Source organism: Vigna radiata, unplaced genomic scaffold (assembly GCF_000741045.1).
Source record: "Vigna radiata var. radiata cultivar VC1973A unplaced genomic scaffold, Vradiata_ver6 scaffold_246, whole genome shotgun sequence".
NCBI lineage: Eukaryota > Viridiplantae > Streptophyta > Magnoliopsida > Fabales > Fabaceae > Vigna > Vigna radiata.
In genome coordinates, this window is record NW_014541805.1 from 258,861 (window position 1) to 284,699 (window position 25,839).

The 25,839-nt window shown below is 37.0% G+C and overlaps 7 protein-coding genes across 11 annotated transcripts; 3 read left to right on the forward strand and 4 right to left on the reverse strand.

Moving 5' to 3' along the window:
- Window positions 1-572: 572 nt before the first annotated feature.
- LOC106778304 (serine hydroxymethyltransferase 4) lies at window positions 573-2,709 on the reverse strand. Its single transcript, XM_014666246.2, has 4 exons — window positions 1,952-2,709; window positions 1,484-1,874; window positions 1,300-1,401; window positions 573-1,020 (listed from the first exon to the last, which is right to left on the reverse strand). The coding sequence occupies exons 1-4, from the start codon at window positions 2,627-2,629 to the stop codon at window positions 776-778; spliced, it is 1,416 nt and encodes a 471-aa protein (XP_014521732.1). The 5' UTR covers window positions 2,630-2,709; the 3' UTR covers window positions 573-775.
- Window positions 2,710-3,158: 449 nt separating this feature from the next.
- On the reverse strand, window positions 3,159-7,366 carry LOC106778267 (protein RALF-like 24). 2 transcript variants are annotated; one of them, XM_014666208.2, is made up of 2 exons: window positions 6,985-7,366; window positions 3,159-4,719 (listed from the first exon to the last, which is right to left on the reverse strand). In XM_014666208.2, the coding sequence occupies exons 1-2, from the start codon at window positions 7,330-7,332 to the stop codon at window positions 4,672-4,674; spliced, it is 396 nt and encodes a 131-aa protein (XP_014521694.1). In that variant the 5' UTR covers window positions 7,333-7,366; the 3' UTR covers window positions 3,159-4,671. The 2 variants fall into 2 exon arrangements, with proteins under 2 accessions (XP_014521694.1, XP_022631856.1); XM_022776135.1 differs by lacking the exon at window positions 3,159-4,719 and adding an exon at window positions 5,444-5,476.
- Window positions 4,728-11,073, reverse strand: LOC106778271 (heat stress transcription factor A-5). Of its 3 annotated transcripts, none has more exons than XM_022776134.1 (3): window positions 10,501-11,073; window positions 9,136-10,302; window positions 4,728-5,308 (listed from the first exon to the last, which is right to left on the reverse strand). In XM_022776134.1, exons 1-2 carry the CDS (start codon window positions 10,738-10,740, stop codon window positions 9,175-9,177), a joined length of 1,368 nt encoding a protein of 455 aa, XP_022631855.1. In that variant the 5' UTR covers window positions 10,741-11,073; the 3' UTR covers window positions 4,728-5,308; window positions 9,136-9,174. The 3 variants fall into 3 exon arrangements, with proteins under 3 accessions (XP_022631855.1, XP_022631854.1, XP_014521699.1); XM_022776133.1 differs by lacking the exon at window positions 4,728-5,308 and adding an exon at window positions 7,365-7,503; XM_014666213.2 differs by lacking the exon at window positions 4,728-5,308 and having other exon boundaries at window positions 8,869-10,302.
- Window positions 11,074-12,655: 1,582 nt separating this feature from the next.
- LOC106778260 (probable polygalacturonase At3g15720) lies at window positions 12,656-14,326 on the forward strand. The gene is made up of 7 exons (XM_014666202.1): window positions 12,656-12,784; window positions 12,860-12,997; window positions 13,090-13,263; window positions 13,350-13,557; window positions 13,632-13,713; window positions 13,798-13,906; window positions 13,982-14,326. The coding sequence occupies exons 1-7, from the start codon at window positions 12,656-12,658 to the stop codon at window positions 14,324-14,326; spliced, it is 1,185 nt and encodes a 394-aa protein (XP_014521688.1).
- Window positions 14,327-14,918: 592 nt separating this feature from the next.
- LOC106778274 (probable xyloglucan galactosyltransferase GT14) lies at window positions 14,919-16,912 on the forward strand. Its single transcript, XM_014666216.2, has one exon. It carries the CDS (start codon window positions 15,171-15,173, stop codon window positions 16,599-16,601), a length of 1,431 nt encoding a protein of 476 aa, XP_014521702.1. The 5' UTR covers window positions 14,919-15,170; the 3' UTR covers window positions 16,602-16,912.
- Window positions 16,913-17,674: 762 nt separating this feature from the next.
- Window positions 17,675-21,307, forward strand: LOC106778254 (histidine protein methyltransferase 1 homolog). 2 transcript variants are annotated; one of them, XR_001377018.2, is made up of 9 exons: window positions 17,675-17,865; window positions 17,941-18,003; window positions 18,098-18,164; window positions 18,260-18,360; window positions 19,719-19,763; window positions 19,846-20,136; window positions 20,291-20,393; window positions 20,785-20,980; window positions 21,155-21,307. XR_001377018.2 is itself a non-coding variant. In XM_014666196.2 (8 exons), exons 1-8 carry the CDS (start codon window positions 17,749-17,751, stop codon window positions 20,865-20,867), a joined length of 870 nt encoding a protein of 289 aa, XP_014521682.1. In that variant the 5' UTR covers window positions 17,675-17,748; the 3' UTR covers window positions 20,868-21,307. The 2 variants fall into 2 exon arrangements, 1 of the variants encoding a protein (XP_014521682.1); XM_014666196.2 differs by having other exon boundaries at window positions 20,785-21,307.
- A 1,402-nt stretch (window positions 21,308-22,709) lies between these two features.
- Window positions 22,710-25,839, reverse strand: LOC106778312 (selenium-binding protein 1). Its single transcript, XM_014666258.2, has 7 exons — window positions 25,626-25,839; window positions 25,324-25,519; window positions 24,674-24,901; window positions 24,122-24,353; window positions 23,831-23,938; window positions 23,462-23,734; window positions 22,710-23,134 (listed from the first exon to the last, which is right to left on the reverse strand). Exons 1-7 carry the CDS (start codon window positions 25,732-25,734, stop codon window positions 22,853-22,855), a joined length of 1,428 nt encoding a protein of 475 aa, XP_014521744.1. The 5' UTR covers window positions 25,735-25,839; the 3' UTR covers window positions 22,710-22,852.

Genomic DNA, 25,839 nt, shown 5'->3' on the forward strand with positions numbered 1-25,839 from the left:
TTTACCCAAAATATTAAAAATTTAATAAATAATAATTTTATTAAGAAACACTTTCTCAAAAATAATCACATCATTAATTTTTAATTATATAAGAATTCCTAAAAAAAAAAATTGTATAGCACCGACAATAATGAATGCTAACATGTGGATTTATTTTAGGATCACATATCTACACGTTGTTGCACATTTTTTTTGTTACTTAAATTTAACAATTTCTTTTTTCATGACATGTCGACCATTAATTTGATTTGCTTTAAAAAATATATTAGAAATGGTTGAAGTAGGTTTTAGGGATAATATTGCCATAATGTTTTTGAAAAGGTAAAATATTATTTCATATTTCAAAATAATATTTCTTTTAAGTTTTTCTTTTCTAAAAATATAAACATAAATTTGTTTATTCTGCATTATGTTTACGATATTTTGCTATTAATCAATAATGTTTACGACATCTTATTCCATATTTTAAATTGAAACATGTTTATTAAAATGGTGGAAGATTGTATGTGGAGTATTGTCAGAAGTAATATGTGAAAGAACCTACTTCTGTTAAACAGAATAGATGGCAAATGTGTGTTCCAAAATAGAATTTATTTTCCAAAACATGAATTTGCCAGAATGATTCTCATGCTGCTGCTGCAGCTGCAGGAATGACAATGATAAGGTATAGATATAATAAAAACAGAAACAGAGGAATGAACTTAAAAACCAACAAGCTGTGTACAAGACACCGAAAAGAAAAGATTTGTGATGAAGAGATGCATTTTGAAGCTAGCTAGTCCTTGTACTTCAACTCAGATACTAGGAAACCAGGCATTTCGAAGGAGGCCGAAAATTTCTCAACATCAAGTTTGAGATCTTCGATAGCCTTATTGTTCACCAGGCCCTTGTTGAAATCCTTCAAAAGCTTGCCATACTCCTTCTGGATCTCCAGCGTTAGAACCACTGCACGGTGAAGGAACTCTCCGATCTGTTCAAAGTCCTTCTCAACCAACCCCCTAGAAGTCATGGCTGGGGCACCTGTTAACAGATCACAAACTCCTGTCAAGTACTCATGCAAAATTATGAATTCTGCTAATCTGTCATAAGAACACACCGAATGACTCAGATCACATTATATACATAACAATGATAATTGGTTTGGCAGTAACATTACATAAACAGGGATTTCAATTTTGGCTTCTCAGTATAAAAGGCATGCATAGTGACCATTAATAAAGCACGAAGTTTCTATTCTATGAATCTAGTTCGCCTTAAACTATAAACGCATTAGATTCAAAAGCTTGGAAGAGGTGTTACCAATTCGTACTCCTCCAGGAGCCAATGCGCTGCTATCACCAAAGACAGCATTTTTATTGACAGTAATGTTGCAGAGGTCACAAAGTTTCTCTACCTTGTTGCCTGGGAGAATTGTGTGGGAAATGCATCAAGAAATTGAAGTGAGGTGTTATGGTTAATGTATTTAGTATGAGTAGAAGCTTACCAGTTAGGCCAAGAGGACGGAGATCCCACAAGACAAGGTGGTTCTCAGTTCCTCCGGTGACAAGACTGTATCCCTTGCTCATCAAATAATTTCCAAGTGCAACTGCATTCGCCTTAACCTGCTTCGCGTATGCCTTGAATCCTGGGCTATTAGCCTGTTTCAATGCAACCGCAAGTGCCCCAATCTGGTGATTGTGAGGACCACCCTGGAGGGAAGGGAACACCGCAAAGTTGATTTTGTCTTCAAAATCGTACACTGCATTCTCGGCTTGCCCTTTCTTCGGCGGTTTAGGTCCCTTCCGGTAGAAGATCATACCGGCCCTAGGACCCCTCAAGCTCTTGTGGGTCGTCGTGGTCACAATGTCACAGTACTCGAATGGATTGTTAGCTTCCTGCATCATCATTCATTTCACAAAACGGATTTCCCGAAAACATTTGAAGAAAAACACAGATCTGATATAGTGTTTACCTGAGCAGCAACAAGACCACTGATGTGAGCCATGTCACAAAGCAAGAGAGCACCACACTTGTCGGCTACCTGTCTGAACCTGGCATAGTCCCAGTCCCTGGGGTAGGCACTGCCACCACAGATGATCAGCTTGGGGCGGAAATCCAAGGCTTTCTCCTCCAACCTATCGTAGTCGATGAATCCGGTGGTGGAATTCACCTTGTAAGGCAAACTCTCGAAGTAAATGGAGGTGGCAGAGATCTTCTTCCCACCGGAGGTGTAGTAGCCGTGGGTGAGGTGGCCGCCGGAGGGGAGATCCAAACCCATGATGCGGTCGTGGGGCTGGAGCACGGCAGTGTAGGCGGCGAAGTTGGCCGGAGAACCAGAGTATGGTTGGACGTTGACGCCCCATCGAGAGGGATCGAGATGGAAGGCCTCGAGGGCGCGGGAACGGCACAGGTTCTCAATCTCATCGATGAACTCGTTGCCACCGTAGTAGCGGTTGCCGGGCATACCCTCGGAGTACTTGTTGGTGAGGGCACTCCCCAGCGCCTCTATGACAGCGAAGGAAGTGAAGTTCTCCGACGCTATGAGCTCTATTCCACGACACTGGCGACGCTTCTCCTTCTCAATGAGATCGTGGATTTCTGGATCCACCGTCGCCAACGGCGTGTTACCCCAGGCACTCACTGCTTCCATCCTTTGGCTATGCTTCTCAAAACACCGAAACGAAGAAGCGAGAAAGCAAGAAGTGCAGAACTGTGCACTCTCATCTCATCCCGTCTCCCTTTAAATAAAGCCACTCCTCATTTCCCCACCATATCTTCATTTACCATTCTACCCTTCACACCCACACCATCTATGTGAGCCCCACAAGCTTCAATTTTCTTTGAATTCAAGGAAAGCTTTCAATTTTACTGGAATTTGGAAGTTTATGCATCACTACTGAAAATTATTTCTGCCTTCTCCCATGGATTGTAGTGTAGTTGGTGGCTTAACTTTCTGTGAGATTGTCCAAAGAGGGTTGGTGAGGGTGGCATGGTCATTTCCTTCTTTTACCAACCCCAGGCTCATTCCCGCTTCTAGCTGCACTGTTTCCTTCCCATTTACTCCCAGACCGAGCTATCACTTGGAATTCAAAATTAGTTTATATTTTATTTGATTAATAAAATTGAAAATTACTAAGCGATGATAAATATTACATTGTTTAAAATGTATAGGATTAATATGAAAATGAATAAAATAAAATGATTCATAGTTAAATTGGGATTGATCCGGAAGGAAAGGAATGGGCTTGGTGAAAAAGGAGGGTATTTAAAGAACATCGATCCAAGAACAAGAGGAAGAACATCGTTAATCGATAATGGCGTTGCTCTGATGGAGGGTCTTCAGGTTCTCTCACCACCGGGAACAAGGACATCAACACGGTGAGCCACATGAAGAAAATGAAGAACAACGCGATCGTGTGCAACATTGGGCACTTGAGAACTACCCTGGTGTGGAGCGCATCAGTATTAAACCTCAAACCGACAGATGGGTTTTCCCTGAGATCGAGACAGGCATCATTCTGTTGGCCGAGGGTCGTCTGATGAACTTTGCCACCCCAGATCTGTGATGTCCTGCTCCTTCACCAAGCAGGTCATCGCTCAGCTTGAGCTGTGGAAGGAGAAGGGTACTGGCAAGTACGAAAACAAGGTTTATGTTTTGCCCAAACAGCTTGATGGCCAGCTAGGAGCTAAGCTCACCAAAGATCAGGCTGATTACATCAGTGTCCCTGTTAAGGGTCCATACAAGCCTGCTCATTACAGCTACTGATTAGAGGGACAATCAAGAGAGACATCCTTTTTCAAATTTCTGCCAGAATAGGAGCTTCTTTCTAATTTCTTTTCCTAGGATCACAATCCTTCCAAACCGTCTCTCACAAGTTATGTCTTCTAATTCGTTTTCATGTGCTCGCTGAAACTGAAACTCCCTGTTAGCTCTAATCAAGTACACCAATTAAAGTGTCTCTCTACATCCAATTTTCTAATTCTTTTATGTCCTCGTGTTTTATTTCAAACGCTTCAACTAACCTGCTGATATAATTTTCTTAAGAACATCACGTCACTGAGATTTATATTATCAGTTGAACTCAAAGATTGATTAGTATCACGTAAAATAAGAAGCTTCTGATTGAAGTACACGAAATAAGAATATATATTGCATTGATATAGTAAGCGGACATCAAGTGCTGTTTCATTCTCTTATTTTAACATATTGTGGTTGGAAATGAGCTAAAAAAATGGTTTGAAGTTGAAAGTCCTGGACTGGCATGTTGTTACGAATAAGCTGAATAAGATTGAGAAATGGATCAGAATAAGCACATACGTTTATTTTAAAAGTAGTAAAATATGTGATATATTCATATTAAAAAATATAAAAAATTCTTGAAAAACGTAATAAATATATGATGGTGTGAATTCAAATTAAAATCAAATGTTTAAAAAAAAAAACTTTGATCGACTCATTGTAGCTCCACTCTACTATCAGGATGTTTATGCAGATATTTTATGTTGGATTTTTTTAAGAACCTTTTAATCCTAACCTCACCAATGCTAATAGGTCTTTTATTATCATTCTTGTTTGTAAAGAAAAGTAACGGAGAAAGTAGGTAGAGTTCGGATGCTTAAAATTGGATCCAGCAGACGCACTCACTCATACACATTGCACTTGCGCCCACCCAATGCCAATAGCAGCAATGATCAAGCCATCATCATAACTGCGTTTAGAAGCTTCAAAATGGTTTCCACCTAACAAAACCAAGATTCACGTTTACAGATTCTACTATTCATTTCAAATGTAATCAGCCAAGTCAAAGTTTTCAAACTAAGCCTTTTAGCCTTTCTACATTTCACATTCACACAACAACGCCACATGGATCATCTTCGGTTCTTACAAATACAGTTGGACAAGGGTCCCATGAAAATCCCACAAGTGACCAGACATAGCACACCCAATATTTAATTGTTTCTGAATAATGTTTAGAACCTGCTCAACATCTTTCCAACTTCTGTCCAGATTCTATCATTTTAGGCAAACTTTTACTACCATCCAGTGAAAAATATGACCGCCGTATAAGCTATTTTACAGAGATGTTACCATTTAAAACAACCAACAACGACTAACAGATTCAGGCAAAAACTGGATAATATAATGCCATAGAAGCTTATTTTGACAAGTATACATCTTTCATATTCTGACAATAGTCACAAGCAATATCATCCAACTTTATGACGTGGAGAAAGAAATTGTATGAGCCAGTTGGATGTAATTGCTATAAAGACGAAATGAATTGATCCTTCTATATTCGGAAGGGATGGTACTCTGTTACATAACACTCTGCAACAATGAATTGATGTGGTTAAATAAGCTAAAGGGGAATGGGAAATCAGAGTGCCTTTGTACCCAAGGAAAATAATTCCAATTAAGGTAACATAGAAGTAGAAAAACATTGATCACCTAACATATATGCGTAAGAAATGGTTTTTAATTTTCTCAACAGTCAACCTACAACAACAGTAACAAAAGATCCGAAAGTCACTAGTTCAGAAAAAGGATGGCAAGTAACATCTTTTCTTACCTTATCAGAAACCTCAAAAGCAGTATTAGATGCAACAGCCTGTCAAGCCTGGTGCTAAATTGGCAAAAGCCAGTGACAGACAGCTTTGATGACTAAATTTTGGAAAAAAAAATTGTTTTGTCATACTTTATCTTGGTCTATTTGTTAATTGATTCTTAAAAATGTTTCCTCCAACTTTTCACTCTCATATTCTCTGATTACAACACCAACATTAGCCGCAGATACAAGCAGTGCAGAAGAGATGATGCTAGAAGCTGTCTACTAAACATTTTTTAAATCACGTTATATAATTAAAACTCGCAGGTCACAAAAAGTATGGAACTACAGACTTTCCTATCAGATACCTGGACTTTAATGATGGATTGATTGTGCTGTTTACTTCGGATTTAAGTTCCTATCTGGGTTAAGCTTCAAAATTAGGTTACATAACTTAGTTAACTATTCAAACTGCAAAGGCTACTTAGGTGACCAAGATTAGGATAGTCCTGTTTTAAACAATAAGACATGATAGATTGCGTTTGATCCACAAAATCTTGCTCCGGTAACATTCAAGAAAGTAAAGAAAAGTAGAATTGAAAATCTGCGGCTGTATAGATTCAAGATCCCACAGTAGTACTCAATAGTCTAAAATTAGATCAGGGCAAAATGGAAAGAGGCAATAAGGGGTTGTTTTAAATGAGGTGGTTTTGCAATTCATTTTTTTTTTAGATGTTATTTTGTCGACCCACATGAAGAAATCAACTTCTTTTCCCCTGCAACCAACATCTGGTTTATATCAGGAGCTATCTTCTACACTAGAAGGTTGGTTTGTTTCATTATCTCCTATTAAATCAAATAAAAGTATTCCTTCCATCGCCTCATGCGATTGATTTTTCCAGTTCCACTCTAAAACTTGACATTTGCTAACACCAGAACTTCAAGAAAAACCTAGCTTCTGGGAAAATAATTATCCCTCTTAGCATTTTCTATCCCAACCCAACAATGGAAGACCAAATTAATCTCAAGGAAAAAGTTAAACGCTGCAACTAATCCCCATGGTAAATTGTTGTATGGATAATTTTTATTTTTTTTTCTGTTTTGCTAAAAAGGATATCGTTTAATTTTTCCAGACCCTGCTTCCAACAAAATGATATCAGCAAATTAAAAAAATAACCACAACTTCTAATCGTATCTGTAACAAATAAGCATCATGATCCCATGGAAAATGAGGCATCTTCTGGGAAATAAAAATCGATACTTTCATAGACACGCTCCGGTCATATAAATGTTCAAAAGTAAAACAGAAAGCATTTAAAGGGGGTTATCTTAACTACAAAGGAAAGCTAATGGGGGGTGAAAGAAAGGGGAAAAGAGAAGGGAGAAGAGTTTCCCCCATTTCATTGTGAGTTCTAACCTATCAAGTCTTGATGTCTTGACCTCTACATGCAGTAATTACCTCACAGCCTCTATTATAAGGATTGGCTCGTATTGCCTGACAATTGTAGTAAGAAGCTCCAGCCCTGTCACAGGGAACCATGTCTCTCTTGAGTGTCTCATAGCTAATGTACTTTTTCTGCATTGCCAGAACTCTTCTGTTGGTCTCCGAATCCATGTCTGGGTCGGTCAAACTCAGACACTCTCCAATGGTTTTGGTGCAAACCCTTTTGGTCATCACAGCCATTTCATTGTGTTTCAACAAATTGAGGTCCACAAACGATAGGCCGTTGCAGATTGGAAGATGGGCGTGGAGCAGAAGAAGGGTGAGACAGAGGGAGACAGTGGAGAGGAATCTGGGTTGGGACATGCTTGTGTTTTGAGATCTTTTGTTTTTGAGTCAGTGAAAGTGAGATGCGTGGTTGCTGGAAGGTTATAAATGGGGCAGTAGGTGTAGGAGAGGCGCAGCACAGTAGCATAGCATAGGATAGCATAGCAGATGTTGTGTTACAACTAGTCAACCATATTAGTGCCATCATTACTGTCAGCAACGCAGAATGAGAGAAATGATTACATTCCAGAATTAGTACACACTCACTAATTTTATTCATTTTTTCAGATTAGTGAGGTTTAGTTTCGTCATCCTCTCATCACATCACATCGATGCTTCATAGTCAATTCATCACTCAATCTTTCTCCCTTAAGATTATCTCTTATTTGTCTTACTTGTTTTTCACTTTCCCCCCATAAACAGTGTTTTCCTGAAATATATTTGAATTTCTTCTCGTGGTGTATTAGGAACATTGTAGAAAATACGTAAGTCCTTTTCTGTATGCGCATTGTAGGTATCTTTCATATCACAGTCAAGAGTCAATTTCCTTCTGGATGTTGAATTCTTTTGATAAAAAATTACATACACACCAAAGAAGAATCCCTTTACGACTCAAAAACCATCCCCCAGAAAATAAAATACATTAACAATCGCATAACTAATCACTTGTCAAAACGTAATTGAGAAATTCAAATACTATTACTATTGTCGTTCATATATTTTTATAAGAAAATCAGTCGATTAATTACTTCTCTAAAACTACAAATCTAATTTAACTAAATTATTCATCACAGAGTGATTCACAAACACAAAAAAATGACAGTTTTAACAGGCCAAAAAGGCTACCGAGAATGGTGAAACAAAAAAGAAAAGCAAGAATGGAGAAAGAATACCGAAAATTAATGTTAAACTGAAACAATTAAGAATAAACCATTTGAGTTAACATATGTTAACCAGAAAAGTGTACTGATAGACCATTTTTTTATGTGTGAATAAACCTTTTCCAATCGATAAGAAATAAAAATGAAGCAAGCAAACTGGCCAGGCAGAGAGCATTTGTAATGAGGTAGTTAACTTTGATAAAGATAAAATTATGCATTTCGGACAATAAAAGTAAACTAAGGTGTGTTTATTTGTAAATTTGGAAAACAAAAAGTAGTAGCTATAAAACAATGATTGAATTACCGTGGAAAGTGAAGTTTACAGTGCAAGAAGTCCTACATCTTAGTAAAACAGAAATGTAAGACATATGTATGTGGCTCGAGGAAAGTAACAAATTATTGTGCTTTTCTGCCTCTTCAAATATGTAACGACATCAGACATTCTCGTTATTGTGTTCAACAGTCTCGATCAAGTAACAACGAGTACGACTGAATTAAAAATAGCATCTTGTTCATTTTATACAGCACTAACACGGCTCAGAAATCAAGAGTTATATTTGTTGCTGATGTCACCCGAACTTTCCATCATATTACGGGAATAGAATGATATGGTGTTACTTATGTCTCGTCTAAACATAAAAGTGGAAAGAAATGCAGTGCAGAAGTGGCAATCAAAACGCAGAACCGAAAATAATGCATTTCCAATTCAAACTTTTTTACTACCCATCTGACAAAGAAATGCCAGGCAATTATTCACAATGTTTTCTGACTCTGTTAGATAAAAACATTCTAAACATTAATGTCTACAAAAACTGTCACGTAACAAGCTAGTACCTCGTATACATCAGTGATAATGTGTCCAAGAGAAGTTCATATTATCAATATTTTACACAAAATAGGCATAGAAATTGATGTCAAGTTTCAAATAGTATATTTAATTTATCATGCAAAACTCACATACCAATATCAAAACTAGTATTAAGGATCCAGCACAATATGGTCAGAGTGTGAGCTGATCCATGTCCATAACATTTCCAGAGATTCTATGAACGGATCGCCCTTCATCTTGATCAGCAACATAAGCATTTACGTTGTGGGTGGACATTGAGCCTTCAGTGTCAGAACAACCTGGCCTTTCAGTAAGGAACTGTTCCCAGAAGACATCATTTACTCTAACTGGAGCAGTTGGGGTAGCCTCGGCTAAATTAGTGACCTCGTTTAGACTTCTGCTTGAAGAGGCTCCAGCGTCATATTCTTTAATATCATCGGCACAAAATTTTGATCCATCCAATTTGCCAAATTCTGGGAATGTGGATCTATCTGGGAATGTGTTTCTCTTGGCTTGTAGTGGAGAAGATGCCAGAGATAGATTCAAAAGACAGGATATATAACTGTCACCATCTTCATTATTTGAGTCCAATTTGGGGCTCTCGGAAGCTGTGGCGGTTCGTGATAAACAGGAATGCATCTCGAAATTAAGAGACTCTCCGGTCTGTGCAATCTCTGCTATCTCAGGTAGCATCATATTATGTGGGCTTTCTCCTTCTTCATTTGAACTCTGTGTACTACATGACACTACCAAGTTCATTTCTGAAACAGCAGGTGACAGTTCCAGTGTGAGTTTATCGGAGAATTCATGATGAGAAACATTTCCAAATTCCGTTCCAAAACATTCAGCTAAGGTGTTTCCAGCAACGTGGTCACGGTCATCAAGCCGAGGAGGTAATCGCCTTTTCTTGTTATAAGCGAGCAAATCCATGGACTCGATTTTGCGAGTGATCTGTTGAAGAAGAGTAGGATTGTGAAGAGCGTTTTGAAAGAAGGTGAGCAAATTTTGCTGCCTCTCCTCCATGCCATCCAATCGCAGACACAGATCTTCAAGATAAGTCTTGGCAGCGGAGTGGTGTTGTTTGAAGCGGAAAATATTGGATTGAATGGTGGCCTTGTCACGTGAAAGTTTGTCTATCTGTTCCTCAAATGCGGACCTTTCCGAATCCACGAGGGGTTGTGTGAGTGAGTGACTGTGGATAGGTTTCCTGCGGTGAATATTCTTTAGAAGATGCTTTTGATCTTTCACAAAATCTTCATTAGCAAACTCCCATCGCTCAGGGTGTACTTTTCTAAATCCCTGACAATAGAGGTGCGTAGGGAAATTTGGCAGAGCTCAATAGTACGCAAAAACAATCAATCGTTGTTTCATTTTTAACAATTTTGAATTCAGAGGCAGAGTATCATATATATGTAATGACATGAATGAATAACTCTGCCATGGTATAAGCAGAAAAAGAGAATGACATGATGCATGCAGAGAGAGAGAGATAGATACATAGGTGTTAAGCTGACGGATGAAGCTGGAGAAGTTGTTGTGTTTGAAAAAGGTGGGAAGAAGAAGGCGAGAAAATTCAGCAGGGTTCCAAACGATGAAGGTGTTGTTGTTGGAACTCCACGATACTATTTCCTCCGTCGATGAATCATCCACCATCTCGTATGTTTTCAGTAGGAACGGTGCTGGACCTGCCGGAGCTGCCGGACCTGACGAACCTGATCCTGACCCTGTTCCCTCCATTTTCTTCTTCTGATGATAGATACAATCCAACCAAACACAACACAAAACACAACAGCACGCAACTTCTTATTCCTATTCCTATTTGATCTTACGTAAGTACAGTTGACTTTTACTTTGTCTCTGTTAACAAACCCCTATCGGATCGATACTTCCGTAAACACCAATTCACCGACTTACCATCTTCTTTACCATGCAACACCTCTTACTGTTGTCTATTTAATCCTATATTATTATCTAATCCCTTTACTTAAGTCGCTGTGTGAAAGATAAATGCATATTGATTAAGGTGATGAAAATGTTTTTCTCCAGCGCTTTGACTTTGACTATCCTGCAGCACCCATAACAGACACGCTTCTACCTTCCAAACCTAACACATTCATTTCAATCTAAATCCAACTTCTTTTTTTTCTTTCTCAGCCTGTCAAGGCTAATTACTTTCGCCATTTTAATTAGATATCTATATTTTATCTTTCTTATTTATTTCTTTTTTAACCTCTTCAAACTATATTTTTTTGTTTTTCTTCACTAGTGTTCATCCACTTCTTTGGTCATCAAGATTTTCATAAAAAAATATCGTTTGAAACTAGGTTTCTGATTTTTGTAAATACTTCTTTTTTCAATTTTTTAAATAACCAAAATGAGAGTATGACGTTATTTAAAGTATTTTTTAGCGCCAGAATTTATTTCAAAGAACGAAAAGGTTAAAAAGAATTACTAAGGATAAAAATAAAATTCAATAATTTATCTGATAAAAAACATATTTAAACTTATATATGCCTTTCTCTTTTTATATTAATTGCATTATATATTATTGCATTGAAACATGTTCTACATTAGATGAAAAATACATCAATCATTAAAATTGGAATATGTAATAATAGTATCATCCTTAATTTATAAATGGTTAGAGCAAATACTATTCAACCATATTCTCTTATAAATTATATGTTTCAATGAATTAATTCTAATTTAATTTTGATTTTTTATTATTATTTAACTTAGTAATATCAAATTTGGTTAATATTATTCAAAGTGAACTAATTGTTTTTATTACAAAAATAAATGATAATAAAAATAATAATACAGATGCTATATGATATGACTAGAATAAAATAATAACAAAATTATGTTGTCACAATTATGTTTTTCTAGAAATTTTACTAATGGTGGATCACATATTACCAAATTATAAATGGTATAAATGAAAGTATTATTTAGTTGGAGAGAGTGAGGGAAGAGAATGCATTTCTGTCTGACTAATTTATAAGATAATAAGTTATTTAGAATATATGAAAATATTATTTTATTTATTTGAGAATATATATATATATATATATATATATATATATATATATATATATTTGAAATATTTACTTTTACATTTTTTTAGGTAATGTAAAGAAAATGACAAATTAAATGTAGTTTTATTTGAAAAGTATATTATATATATAATGTTTGGATCTGCATGAGAAGATACAGAAGTTAAAAAAATATTTTCCATTTTGCTTTTAGGTTATCTATTGAATTCATATATCATGCACTAGTTCAGTAAATTAAGGAATTTTGTTTCAAACACTATGTTATTGCATGTGGTGAGTTTTTTTAAGGTAACTTGGAATCATGAATTAGTAAATATCACCCTGTTTTGGAAAGTAAAAGGTTGAAATGCAAACCATTATTGCCCATAATCTGGAAAGGCGAAGGATGATAAATATGGTTTTGGAGGAATGATATTGTTTAGTTTAGTGATTGGTGGGATTACTACTTCTGATTTCTGATTACAATCAGAATTACATTTTTCCTTATTTATTTATAAAAGTTGGCATCCTCTGTCCAACTTTCACCTCACAAACATCTTCCTGTGATCCCTAAATTAACACCAACAACTCTGTTTTTTTGTATATCTATCTGAAAGATGAAGTTTCTACTTGTTGTCCTTCTGGTATTTGTACTTGCTTCATCTAGCTTGTGTGCTACAGAATGTTCAACTTTCGACGTTGTTAGCTACGGTGCCACAGGGAATGGCCAGACTGATGATACAAAGGTATATTTTGTCTACTTTCGATCATACAAATATGTTTGATGCTGTATGTAATAAACCCATGTATTTCTCAAAAAGGCTTTCGCGAAAGCATGGAAAGACGTGTGTGGTGCAACTCATCAGACGGCAAAACTTGTCATACCCCAGAATAAAATATTCATGTTGCAACCTCTGTCGCTTAAGGGTCCTTGCAATCCAGCAACCATTGAAGTTCGGGTAAATAAAAAATCAGTTATTTGTAGTAATTTCTGCACGTACGTACATTTATATGATTATGTATTTTGCGTGAATAAAATGTTTGAATGCAGCTTGAGGGGACTGTCATAGCACCTAAAAGCAATGGGGATTGGAAATTTTTGGACGAAAAAAAGAAATGGATAGAATTTTCAGACATATCTGGTCTTGTGATTGGGGGAGGAGGGCTGATCGATGGGCAAGGTGCTGCGTGGTGGAACTTTACCGATGTCTCCGTTAAGCCCACTGTACGTTCAAATTCAAATCTAAGACATTCATGACCAATGCAACTATATATGATATTGAAACTAATAATGTTTAACAACATGTGCAGGCTCTACATTTCCATAACTGTAAAGATGTAATACTTAGATCGATGCATCACAAGAACAGCCCCGGAAATCATATAAGCATAGACACGTGCAATGGGTTAGAAATATCTCATGTTCACATCACTGCACCAATGCAAAGTCCAAACACCGACGGGATAGATATCTCTGGATCATCCAACATCTTCATACACTCTTCCATCATTCAAACCGGTAACTAATCCACCTCCATTCCTATATTATCATCACTTTCCATTTGTTAATTAATGAATACACATTCATCACAGGTGATAACTGCATCGCCATAAACTCGGGTACTTCCTTCGTCAATATAAGTGATATTTTCTGTGGACCTGGCCACGGCATCAGGTAAGTCCAATTCCTCATGACAATATCACTATAATATTAAGAGTGTTTGAATTCTTTGTTGTGTGTTTGGTGAATGAAAAAAAGTGTTGGGAGTCTGGGACGTAATGGAGATGATGCCAGAGTTGAGAATATACACGTGCGGAATTGCACCTTCCTGGGAAGTACGAACGGAGTGAGATTGAAGACATGGAGGGTGAGCTATTATTAGAAGAGAGGTTAAACGAGAATGTACAAATGATTAATACGATGATGTTTTTTGTTTGACTAGGGAGGTCGTGGTTATGCGAGGAAGATCGTATTTGAAGATATTAAAGTTGTGGGAGTGATGCGGCCGGTGATTATCAACCAGAATTATTTGGGAGTGGTTGACGCGATAAGTGCAGTGAAAATAAGTGACGTCAGTTTCCGGAACGTGAAGGGAACAACCGGGAGTGACAGTGCAGTGGAACTGAGATGCGATCCGTATGTAGGCTGCAACGACATCGTTTTGGATCATATTTCCATAGTGAAAGAAGACGGAGGTAAAGCAAAGGCATCATGCACAGGTGCACAAGGGACCTGCTTTCGCTGCAATCCAATCGTCCCTTGTCTTTCCGATTCCCATATTATCTAGTTTTGGATCAATCAATCACTTTTTTTTTTCTTTCAGATTTTTCAGTTTAACACCCAATTCAAACTAAAACTAATGCACACTCACTAATCCAACTGTCAACTAGTTTTGGATCGAACCATCCAATCTAATTTGTGTGGATCGATTTGATATTGTGGAATAACATATCTGCTTTTGAATCAGTTTTATTTGTAAAGATTAGGTTTAATTAGAGAGATTGTCCTACTTTCTACTTTTATCAAATAATTATTTTTATTTGGTGAAGGACAAAATAGTGTAATTAAAAGATAACATCAAAATCAATTATAATACAATTTTTTAAAAGTCAAAGAATACAAGTTTTTTGTTTAAAAGGGTCGCTATCGAGCATCTCCGTATCACGAACCAAATCAAAAACATGTATTCTTTGATTTAGGTGAATATCATTAGAGTTTTGAGTAACCTCAAGACTGAAGAAGTAAGTTAAATCACTCAATTATTATTGGTATTTATTTTATATATAGAAACGGTCAGTTTTTGAAATGAAACCTAATTAAAATGTGAGACTTCAGAGCAGTTAAATATATTTCCTATCGACAATTTAGATTTTGTTAGAGCTAAGAGTTAGGTATTGCCTTTGGCGCCGACAAGGTAACGGACGTTTGGTGTTCCGTGAGGCTGTGTTGATTGTACGATACGAAGTAAAGTCTTTAAATTTGATGATGTGGTCTTAATGACAACTGAAAAAGCTGAAGTTAGTTTTGAGTTTATTTTGTAGGCATGTATCTGAAGATTAGGAGCATGAGCAGCTAAGCTTCGAAATCCAACTTCACTGCTACATGCACATCATACTTGAATCGAAGATCAGATGGAAAAATCAGCCCTGATCTTCAGAGGTTGCTACGACAACCACCACTTCTGCCTTGCTATTCTCTTCTCCTTTCTCTTCTGCACTTTATTCCTATCATTTCGTGCTCCCAATAAGGCACTCACATTCAAACACCTGAACCCAGCCACCACCACTGATCCCTGCTTTGGCCGCTATGTTTATATCCACCAACTCCCTTCCCGCTTCAACGATGACTTGCTTCACAATTGCCACACCCTTACCAGAGGCACTGATAAACCCAACATGTGCCCGTATATGCAAAACATGGGCTTGGGTCCTCAGATTCTTACCTCTCAAGGGGTTTTAACCAACAACACTTGGTATGCCACCAACCAATTCTTGCTGGAGGTCATTTTTCATAACAGGATGACCAAATATGCTTGCTTGACCAACGATTCCTCCGTCGCCTCTGCAATCTTTGTCCCCTTTTATGCTGGTCTTGACGTTAGCCGTTTCCTTTGGCTCTCTAATCTCACTCACAGAGATTCCTCCGGTCGAGATCTTCTTCAATGGCTTGCAAACAGACCCGAGTGGAAGAAAATGTGGGGCAGAGACCATTTCCTTATTTCTGGGAGGATTGCTTGGGATTTCAGGAGACAGCGCGACGAGGAGTCCTATTGGGGTAGCAAGTTCAGATTTCTTCCTGAATCCATGAACATGTCCATGTTAGCAGTCGAAGCTAGTTCGTGGAATAACGACTACGCTATACCCTACCCAACTTCTTTCCATCCCTCGGATGACACTCAAGTTCTGCAATGGCAGAAAAAAATCAGACATCAAAAGCGGCCCTACTTGTTTACTTTCACCGGAGCTCCAAGGCCCGAGCTTGAAGGCTCTATCAGGGGTAAGATCATAGACCAGTGTCGAGCTTCGAGTGTTTGCAAATTCGTGGACTGCAGCTATGGTGTGGAGAGATGTGACGACCCTGTCAATGTTATAAAGGTGTTTCGAAGTTCTGTGTTCTGTTTGCAGCCTCAAGGTGACTCGTACACCAGAAGGTCCATTTTTGATTCTATGTTGGCCGGTTGTATTCCCGTTTTCTTTCATCCGGGCACTGCTTATTCACAGTACAAGTGGCATTTGCCTAGGAACAGGACAGGGTACTCTGTATATATACCGGTGAAGGATGTAAAACAATGGAATACCAGTGTGGAAGAGGTGTTGCTGGGAATCTCAGAGAGTGAGGTCTTAGCAATGAGGGAGGAGGTTATAAAGGTGATTCCAAATATTATTTATGCGGATCCAAGGTCTAAGTTAGATTTCTTCGAAGACGCGTTTGATTTAGCAGTAAAAGGAATGCTTGAAAGAATAGAGAAGGTGAGGGAGGCAACAAGGAGAGGGAGAGATCCCAGCATTGGTTTTGCAGACGAAGACCATTATAAGTATACATTTTCACAAAGTTACAGCTAAATGAAGACATGTATTACGTGACATGCCGTTTCATGATATCAGTAATGCCGGAAAGATAAAAATTTTGTTTTTGGTTGCTCTGGCTTTTCTTATTTGTCCATGAAGCTTGCTTCTTGACTTGGAAAGAAGGAAATCCGGTGACAGTGATTACAAGTGAATGAAAATGTATGTAACTTTCAGGAAGAAAGAGAGGCAACAAAAGTACTTGTACGATTTAATGCCACCAAGCAACCATATAGCAGTGAAAACATTATTATCATTGGCTTGTTACTTATAACTTACAAGTAAAAATATCCATTCTACAATAAGAACATAAGCACATGTGTGTTGTAACATTTTAACCGTCTTTATGAGTTACGGTGTCTGCTCTGAAACGAGTGTCTGCCGACAGTGAGGTTTCCATGTGAGCGGTGGTCTTGAAAGAAAAGGGCATGGGCATTGGCATGGCATGGGATGCATGTGAACGAGTGACAGTGATAAAAGATGGGAGCATTGAAGGGGTAGACCCTGACTCCCCTATTATCGCCTGCCATTAAGGCCCGTTACACGACTCTCGCTAAAGCTACCATTAAGGCCTCTTATTCTCAAAAGGGTCACGCATTCCGATTTCTTTTTCCAACACAATTTCATGGAGTCAAACTTATCTTTTTTACCTTTTTTTTCTCCATCAATCTGTTTCTTGGTAGTAATCAAAAGCGATCATAATTAATAAAACGTGTTTTAAGTTTCAATAAAAATGATTTAATTTCGCTTTCGACTTTTAGCTTTACAATTTTTTTTCTGATGAATTTTGCTTTTATAATTTTAATTATTTTTATTATTTAAATGACAAGTCTTCAAATTCTCTCATTTATGAAGAATTTTTCTTGGTGTCATAATGATTAAATAAACCAAAATTTTGCTGTAACTTTGTATTTTCATTAAAAAGCAATTTTCAGAACAAGTGGGATGTTTTAACAAGGGGTTCAAATAGTAGCTATTCATGTAAGAGTGGGCTCAACGTCCATCAACCCAGCCCAGCCCAACTCAGTGCTTTGAATACACAGAGCCCAAGACAACGGCAAATTTAGAGAGAGGGAAAAAAAACCAGTGTTCGTGTTAAGGTTTTGTTGCGGCACTAAAACAGGGCAGTGCTGAGAAAACAAGTATGGAAACGTTTCAGTTATTCTCTTCCTCTGCTTCTGGCTTCGGAATCTTCGATGATTCTGCACAACAATCTCCTGCCATACCTCCTCCACCTTGCGTTGAAGTCCTCGCTTCTGAGGTTTTCTTTCTTCTCCCTTCGTCATTATTTGAAACGATGTCGTTTTCAATCTTGCTTCTTTTCCCTCGAAATTAGGTTCCTTCATCTGCTATAAACAACTGGGACTTGGTTAATTTGGATGGAGTTACTTTGTTAAAGGTGATGTTTCTTTCTTTGTCTTCGTCTTCATAATATTTGTGGGGAGATTATAATTTAGTTTTATTGTTTATGTTATTTTATGGACGATTCTCAGGGGCGCGTGAGTACCCAACAAGTTTTTGGTTTGTCCAACTCCGATTTAGTTCCCGGGAAATATGAAGGTGGTGCCATTTCGATCCTTGCATTTCTGTTCATTCGTTCATTTCCGTCTTGCCGAGGACTGAATCGGTTGAAATCTTGGTTCTCTTTTGGTTAGGAGGACTGAAGCTGTGGGAAGGTTCACTTGATTTAATTAAGGCCCTTCGTTCAGATATCAGAACTGGTCTTGCATCATTTGGCGGGAAGCGAGTATTGGAGGTGGCTTTCTCTTTTTCTAGCTGGTAGTGTTTGTCTGTATGATAAGTGGCCGTCTGTTTAGTTTTGAGTTGAAATTCTGAAAGCATACAGGGAAGCACTGTAGTCAGTAGCTAGTATGGATATATGCAGTTTGTATATAACGGTATGAGGATGAAACTTAGATTTGTTAAAAACATATTTAAGTTTTTATACTAGATATAAGAATTTAAAACTTGCACGGCCGAATGTATGCAATTGTTGATATAGCTTTTAGAGTGGAGTCCCAGGCATAATTGTTCACATAGAAGGATACACTTTGCACGTAGCAGGTGCACACATCGGAAACCGTTTCTTATCAATACTTTCCGATACCAATGCACTGCACTTAAATAGGACACTAATATCAAGATATCTGCGAGTTTTATTAAGGTTACCTGCTTCATATTACAGTCTCGCATTTACTGAAGAGATATTTATTTTCAATTTTGCTTCTGATAGTATATTGAAGAAAATGACATTTATCGAGGGGTTCTATTTTAGAAGATCAAATTATTATTGAAAAAATAACAATCATCTTTGAATAATTTCTCTAATATCATTGATTGTATTTGTTAGTCTTTCAAATTTATATGCAAGAATATCCCGAGGAGAGTGACTGCCATAAGGCACTTGGAACTTGCTCAGCAGCTGTCTTAAGGTTGCGTTCCCAGTGTGTTATCATGTTCTTCCGCATCCTGTTTAAAAACATCATGGACGGTTGATATTTAAGGATAGCATGCCAATTTATTGGATTCTTTCCACTGTACTTTTTTTTTTTTGTTTCTTGCACTTTAAGGAAATATCAATTCCATAGAAGTATAAGACCTGTTTGGAAATATAGGTAGTTACTTATCTTTTTCCGTGGTTTAATTGTATGGAAATAATGAATTTGAGACCCACTCATGCAGTTAATTACAAAGATAGAGTATGAATTTTGATTCTTATTTTTATCCTCCTTCCTAATATATTGGTTTTAGTCCCCAAATCTTGAGCATTTCTGGGATTTTAGCAAGACTTATTTCAATCATTTTGAATTTTTGTGTAATTTGAGTATGTGGCTAAGATATGTTGTACTTCTCTAAGACGAGCTTGTCTATAGAGTTACAAAGTAAGAATGTATCGTTTCTTCATTTTAATTTAAAGTGCATCATGATCATAACCCTCTAAGGAATATTAGGCTGGATGCTCCGTTTACTTTCTCATAATAGAGATTCTACAAACTCGCTTTAGAGGGTTTTTTTCCAGTTTATACTAGGAAGATACGTGTAATGTATATGTTAATCTTAGTAGAAAAGTTGTCCCTCTATCTCAGTTCCCAGCATTCAATATTTTATTTTCAGGTAGGATGCGGCCATGGATTGCCTGGAATCTTTGCATTGCTCGAGGTGAAACTAGTTCATTTTGGCTTTGCTTTAGCATCCTTAACTTGTGAAAAATATAATAATGTGCTTGTTATGGTTGCTTTAGGGGGCTGCTGCTGTACATTTTCAAGACTTCAATGCTGAGGTCCTACGTTGCCTCACCATTCCTAATCTAAATGCAAATATTTCTGGAGAATCTCAACCATCACCATCCAACCCGACAATTTGTGACAAGGCAGAAGTTCGCTTTTTTGCTGGTGATTGGAGTGGAATTGATAAACTGCTCCCTCATGTTAGTACGGATGATAATTGTGGTGGTGGTTATGACTTTATTCTGATGGCTGAGACAGTTTACTCGGTCAGCAGTCTCCAAACTCTTTATAATCTTATTAAAAAGGTACTGTTTTGTTCAATGACGACGAGAGCAACATTATATTTCTATGTGGAGTCATTGCATTGTAAATTTGATTACATGTATCTGAGTGTTTCAATGTAATGTTTTTAATTATTAAATATTGTTTTCCTTATACATGGAAGTTTCTAATACACAGTGCTTGCAACATCCTGATGGAGTTGTATACATGGCAGCAAAGAAGTATTATTTTGGAGTAGGTGGTGGATCTCGTCGATTTCTGTCCCTGGTAGAAAAGGATGGTGAGCTAGTGCTGACATGAAATTATATTCACGCTGGATTATTATTCTGAATTTCTGATTCTTTGTATGTTATGGCCTTTGCAGTTGCATATCCTTAATATGCAAACAGTTTATAGTAATGATCTACTTATTGATTCTTTTAACTTGTTGGTTCTCTCCTATACGACCTGTTATCTTGAATCTTAATCATGGAGCAATGTGTTCCACGCCGGATGGGAGTCATCAGAAGATTGGTCACGTTATGCAATGTTAACTATGGAGAATATAATTTCATCCTTATAAGATTGTATACCAGTTTAGCTGTCACTGTGCTGGTCCCATGATGTCATAATTTCCATGTTACCGGTAACTGCTGGTCTCATGATGTCACAATTTTCTTTTATTTGTGCAGGTGTCTTGAGCAGTAGCCTGGTTGCTGAAATCACAGACGGTTCATCCAATGTGCGTGAAGTATGGAAGCTTGCATTCAAGTAGTAATAGTATTTTCTTCCTTCACCATTCAAACTATCCCCGGTTTATCTGGTCATGATTTCCCATGCATGGAAAAGGGGCGAGTGGAGACGTTTTTGTAGAAATCGTGTGGTCAGGTCAGAATCTTATCGTCCCATGCTATACCTTTCCGCCTTTTTACAGGGCTTGGTTTTTCTTGGTCTATTGTATTTTCTATTAGGTGATGCAAATATATATAATGTTTCCATTTGTATTTATTTTGATTCCTAGAGGGATAAGGTTTATGTTTTTGTTGCATTTACTTTTATCAGATGCACATTGGTGGAGATAACCCCTTATCAGATATTTAGGAATCAAAGAATGATCATAACATGAGGGAAGCAGAAGCAAATCTGTCTCATAATTTTAAATTGCAAAGCTCCTATAATTATGGTAATGAACAGAAAGATTATATATTAATCCAACAAGTCATAAGATCTTATATAATTATTGTTTACGCAACCAATGATATCGTTCATTTTTTAATTCTAAAAGGATCTTGAGAAACAGAAGCAAATAATTATTCCTTGTTAATTTTTAATGTTTTTCCTACATTATTTGCAAGAGGGGAGAAAACCACTGTGGACTATTAATTATAAACCTCCATTGGTCTAATCTACCTTCTTATAGCACTGCAAATAATGAGTAAAAATAGTTCCATTATTTTGTAATGATTATGACATTGATGTTTTTATTATTTAGTTTCTATATCATAATCTCAAATTTTCTTTTATGTTCGGTCTTTTGATTTTGACTCAATTTCCTCGTGTAAGGTTGACGTTGATCAAATTTATCAAAAATTAAAATAAAATAAAAGCATTTCTGTTCTCAAAAATGTTTACACCATTTAAAGTACAATTTTTCTTATTTTTTTAAATGGTGTGTAGTAAATAGTTGAACATTGATAACAATTTTTTAATCATGGGAAAATAATTTTATATTACCAAAAAAAGAAACCAAGAAATAATTATATAGACATTAGAAAAAGAAAATAATAATGAGGTTAATTTCGTAAAACTGTTATATTTCATTTATTTAAAAGTTTATTGGAATCTTATCATTTGATTACGTGTACGTTATTGTATTTATCGCTTACCAAATTATGGAGACGAGTTTGAAAGTTCCGTCATCGGCGACTTTAAAATTGTTCCGTCTGTACTAAAATTAATTTTTATTTAGTGCGTTTCCGATTTTTTCCACTCGTCACACAAATCTACAAGTGGTACATGCAGATGGGCATTAAAATTCTAACACATCAATGACTAATGCATATGCGAAAACAACAATTTATACATGTTCGAGGATAATCAAATACTTGTAACTTGTCTAAAATTATGTTATGCAACACTTAAAATTTAACCTAGTTGGCACAGAAAGAAGAAAGAAAACATGTTGCGAACATAGAGCTAGTGAGTTGTCCTAAAATTATAATTGGATAAATAATGAGGTTAAATATCAGTTATGCAAGATATTCATCGCAGGAACTGTAGAAGAAATCGGGGCATGTTTAATTCGTTATCGCATACGAACTATTTTACAAAACTATTATATACTAAATTATTTTCTATATGCACTTTGTTGTTCTGTGAATAGATAGAATCAGGTAAATTTGTTGAATTCCGAGCCTGGTCATTAATCTAGAAAGTCATAGTCAAATCCAAACACATTTTGTCACCGAGGTTGACAATCTACACGTCAATATGCTTTAATTTCTATTTTTTTGTCTTTCCCCTTTCTCATGTTCTTTTTATCATAGTTAAATGGGGCATATGGACCATTATTGTAAGTTGGTGGTGGTAACCACAAAGGTATAAAAAACAGTAGAGAGACAAAGAAATAGGGCTTTTAGATGAGCTTAACCCATTTGTGAAATTGCATACTGTCTTAACAAAAGCATTATTTATAGCAAAATAACTCATTGCAAACATATTATAGATAAGTTTATTAAAGGGAAATAATGAGATGTGTGCTCAAATCCATATATCCGAAGTACAGTCACCACCAGGATATCTCATCTCATGGGCAAGAGAAGGACCATGAGGCTCAGTTCCAAAGTCGACGAAGAAGTTGGGGTTGATTTTCAGGCCACCTTTCTCAGTATCAACATCAATCTGTATTATGTGGGAGCCCTGCTTGACAAGATCTGGATAAAATTGTTTGTCCCATGTACTAAATAGTGAATTTGTAGCATACAGCCGCTTCCCATCTAAACTCAATTGAATCATCTGAGGGCCCGCTCTCAACTTTTTCCCCTGAAAACCAATGTCTTTCAGTTAATATGGACAGATAACAAGCTACCGTTGAATTTCCAAGAATAAGTCCATGCATCATATATTATTATATTTGCGCTCTCTTGTTTAGCAGTAATAAGACAAATTAGTTTTAAGCATATCTAGAATAGTTTTGTTTTTTAAAGTCATTGAATACTAAATATTATTATGAAAAGTAATATTTCACTCCTCTCTACTCAGCAAAACTTTGAATGTTATTTAGACGGATTCGTTTGTATTTGTCAAACAGACATTTAACTCCTAACATGTATTATGCCATAAGTTACAACAGGGCAAGATTGCAATTACCTGAATCTCTGGAACCTCGGCTTGCCAAGTTTCTCCATCATCTGTTACAGCTACTATAGGGCTTCCTTTCTGGATAAGTCCACCAACCCATACTTGTCCAGTCAGTTTAGGATTTTTAACGTCCTCAATGTTATATTGCCTTATATCCCCGTGAAGCCAGTTTACAAAGTACAGAAACCGGTCATCAAGAGAGATCAGAAAATCAGTTATAAGCCCAGGCATTTCAGGAAGTATCCAGTTCTGCACTTTCAGTGGTTTCACTGATATGGAAACCTGCAAAGTAAGCTTGGTCTGTAAGTATTGAGGATATTGATATATTGGTTGAGTACACATACTGTCCAGAAGAAAAAAGATACTATCTTGATATACCTCATGGCTCCATGATCCATCTTGGTTCTTGAAGAATCGTATCATGTTACTTGTCAATGCACTCCCAACAAAACCTGTATCTTTAGCAGGATCATGCAAGAACCTTATCTGCAATTAAGGGACATCAGTTATAAAATATTCCAATTCTGCAAATTGGCTCACAATTACAACTTCAAAGCAAGAGGAAAGTGCAGTCATAGTTAAATTACACAGGTAGTAAACAGGCTTCAGATACACAAAATTCCAATAAATGCAACCCGAACATCTATCCTGATTATACTAACAACTTGCCTCCAAGGGTAGAAGCCCTGAATCACCAAGGTCCAGTGTTTGTCTCAGTTCGCCCCCAGGCCAGTCATATACATGGAGATGCTTGCCATATAATCCTTCAGAGAGATGCTCTAAGTTAAAACCTTTCGTGAAAGCTCTGGGAGCACCCCATGATGTGCTTATCATAGTGTTGTGTCGTGGTTGGTACCAAAAGTCATATCCATATTGTGGACTGTGCCCTGGTTTCTCCCACCTAAGCAATGTAAAGCAGGATACAGCATAAGTTTCGAAGATGTAACCCGTGTACTGTTTAATACACAAGCAATTATGTAATTGAACAATTCTATGTATGATTCACTAAATTCGTCTTCTCAACCTTAAACTTTGTTTCAATGCATGATTGACTGACACCATTTCATCTGCATGCATGTTACCTAAATCCAAGATAGGCATTTAAAACTAGAGGATCTAACAGAGTCATGCAGGGGTGAATAATGTTAGGTACACTCCGGAAATTTTCGACACTCCAAAAAGCATTCTCACATTTCTCAATCAAATATCTACAAATAGTACCTTCCTTTCACGTTAAACTCTGAGTCAAGAAGAAGAAACCCATTGCCTTCAGCATTTCCATCCTTGTCTCCAAGACATGAGATCATAATTTCACCAGAAGCAAGGCAGTGAGACGTGTGTGGATAAGCTAATCCAGTCTTCTCAATGATATCTGCAGGATCAACAACCTTGTGCAAAGATGGAGCCTTTGGATTTGTTTTCACATCAATAACATATACGCGACCCGATCTGAAACAGGACAAAAAGTAAACTTAATACGGTAATTTAAATATAGAGGAAACAAAAAAGGCAACTAGAATAAAATTTATATATTTCGAAAGAGTTCCCCGAATTCAACAAGTGAGCAAAACATGAGTTAGGAAAAAGGAAAGAAGACAAAAAAAAAAAAAAAAAAAAAAAAACACCACGAAGACGATGCTCTAATTATTGCATAATTTTTATTTTTATTTTTCACAGAACCACGGTTTCCATAACGTTTTCATGAATTTCTATTACAGGATGACATACCAAAGTAGTCTCACTTGAATTCTTGGGAAAAAGCCAAAAAAGAAAAACAGAAACAAAAGCGTGGGATATACTTGAAATTGAAAAACACCATCATGCAGCAAAAGTACAAACACGGTCCATGCATGTACGGATGAGGGTCTTACACGAGAGCAGGCACGATGAGAAATCGTCGCTGGGCCGACGGATCTCCATGGCAAGAGCTGCATGAATTCCAGCCAGTGTGATGCAATTCATCACCCAAATAAGGAACAGGTAGCCTATGGATGACTTTGGAATAAGTGGGAGAGTTTGGATCCACGTCGACTGTGGCCAAATAGTCAGGCTTCTCAATTCCCGTTCCTGAATGATATAGTGTATATCGAATCCATGATTAGTTAGCATAAAAAGCAGCAAGTATGAGAGCTCTGAATACACAGAAGCTTACGGAAGAAGATGAGTGAGTTACCTGAATAGACAGCGGTGACATAAATGAGAGACTCTCTTGGACCAGACATGGCTTCCAGCGGCGAAGCATAGCCTGGCCCTGTTTTGCAGCATCCATGGCCGTTACTCATCTTTCTTTCTCTCTGTTGTTGTTTTCTCTTCTCTTGGTTAGGCTTCTGGTGAGAGAGAGAGAGAAGATGATGGCATAAATAAAGGGAAAGGGAAATTGGGGAATT

Coding starts and splice junctions, on each gene's coding strand:
- LOC106778271 (XM_022776134.1), bottom strand. CDS start 10,740: ATGGAGGGAACAGGGTCAGGATCAGGTTCGTCAGGTCCGGCAGCTCCG. Junction 10,303..10,500: donor TCCGTCAGCTTAACACCTAT/GTATCTATCTCT, acceptor CTCTATTGTCAG/GGATTTAGAAAAGTACACCC.
- LOC106778267 (XM_014666208.2), bottom strand. CDS start 7,332: ATGTCCCAACCCAGATTCCTCTCCACTGTCTCCCTCTGTCTCACCCTT. Junction 4,720..6,984: donor CTTATAATAGAGGCTGTGAG/GTAATTACTGCA, acceptor TGGTTTTGTTAG/GTGGAAACCATTTTGAAGCT.
- LOC106778254 (XM_014666196.2), top strand. CDS start 17,749: ATGGAAACGTTTCAGTTATTCTCTTCCTCTGCTTCTGGCTTCGGAATC. Junction 19,764..19,845: donor GAATCTTTGCATTGCTCGAG/GTGAAACTAGTT, acceptor TGGTTGCTTTAG/GGGGCTGCTGCTGTACATTT. Junction 20,137..20,290: donor TTTATAATCTTATTAAAAAG/GTACTGTTTTGT, acceptor TCTAATACACAG/TGCTTGCAACATCCTGATGG.
- LOC106778274 (XM_014666216.2), top strand. CDS start 15,171: ATGGAAAAATCAGCCCTGATCTTCAGAGGTTGCTACGACAACCACCAC.
- LOC106778304 (XM_014666246.2), bottom strand. CDS start 2,629: ATGGAAGCAGTGAGTGCCTGGGGTAACACGCCGTTGGCGACGGTGGAT. Junction 1,875..1,951: donor GTGGTCTTGTTGCTGCTCAG/GTAAACACTATA, acceptor ATGATGATGCAG/GAAGCTAACAATCCATTCGA. Junction 1,021..1,299: donor TCCTGGAGGAGTACGAATTG/GTAACACCTCTT, acceptor ATCTGTTAACAG/GTGCCCCAGCCATGACTTCT.
- LOC106778312 (XM_014666258.2), bottom strand. CDS start 25,734: ATGAGTAACGGCCATGGATGCTGCAAAACAGGGCCAGGCTATGCTTCG. Junction 25,520..25,625: donor TGTCACCGCTGTCTATTCAG/GTAACTCACTCA, acceptor TATATCATTCAG/GAACGGGAATTGAGAAGCCT. Junction 23,939..24,121: donor CAGGGCTTCTACCCTTGGAG/GCAAGTTGTTAG, acceptor CCTTAATTGCAG/ATAAGGTTCTTGCATGATCC.
- LOC106778260 (XM_014666202.1), top strand. CDS start 12,656: ATGAAGTTTCTACTTGTTGTCCTTCTGGTATTTGTACTTGCTTCATCT. Junction 13,558..13,631: donor CTCTTCCATCATTCAAACCG/GTAACTAATCCA, acceptor CATTCATCACAG/GTGATAACTGCATCGCCATA. Junction 13,714..13,797: donor GGACCTGGCCACGGCATCAG/GTAAGTCCAATT, acceptor AATGAAAAAAAG/TGTTGGGAGTCTGGGACGTA.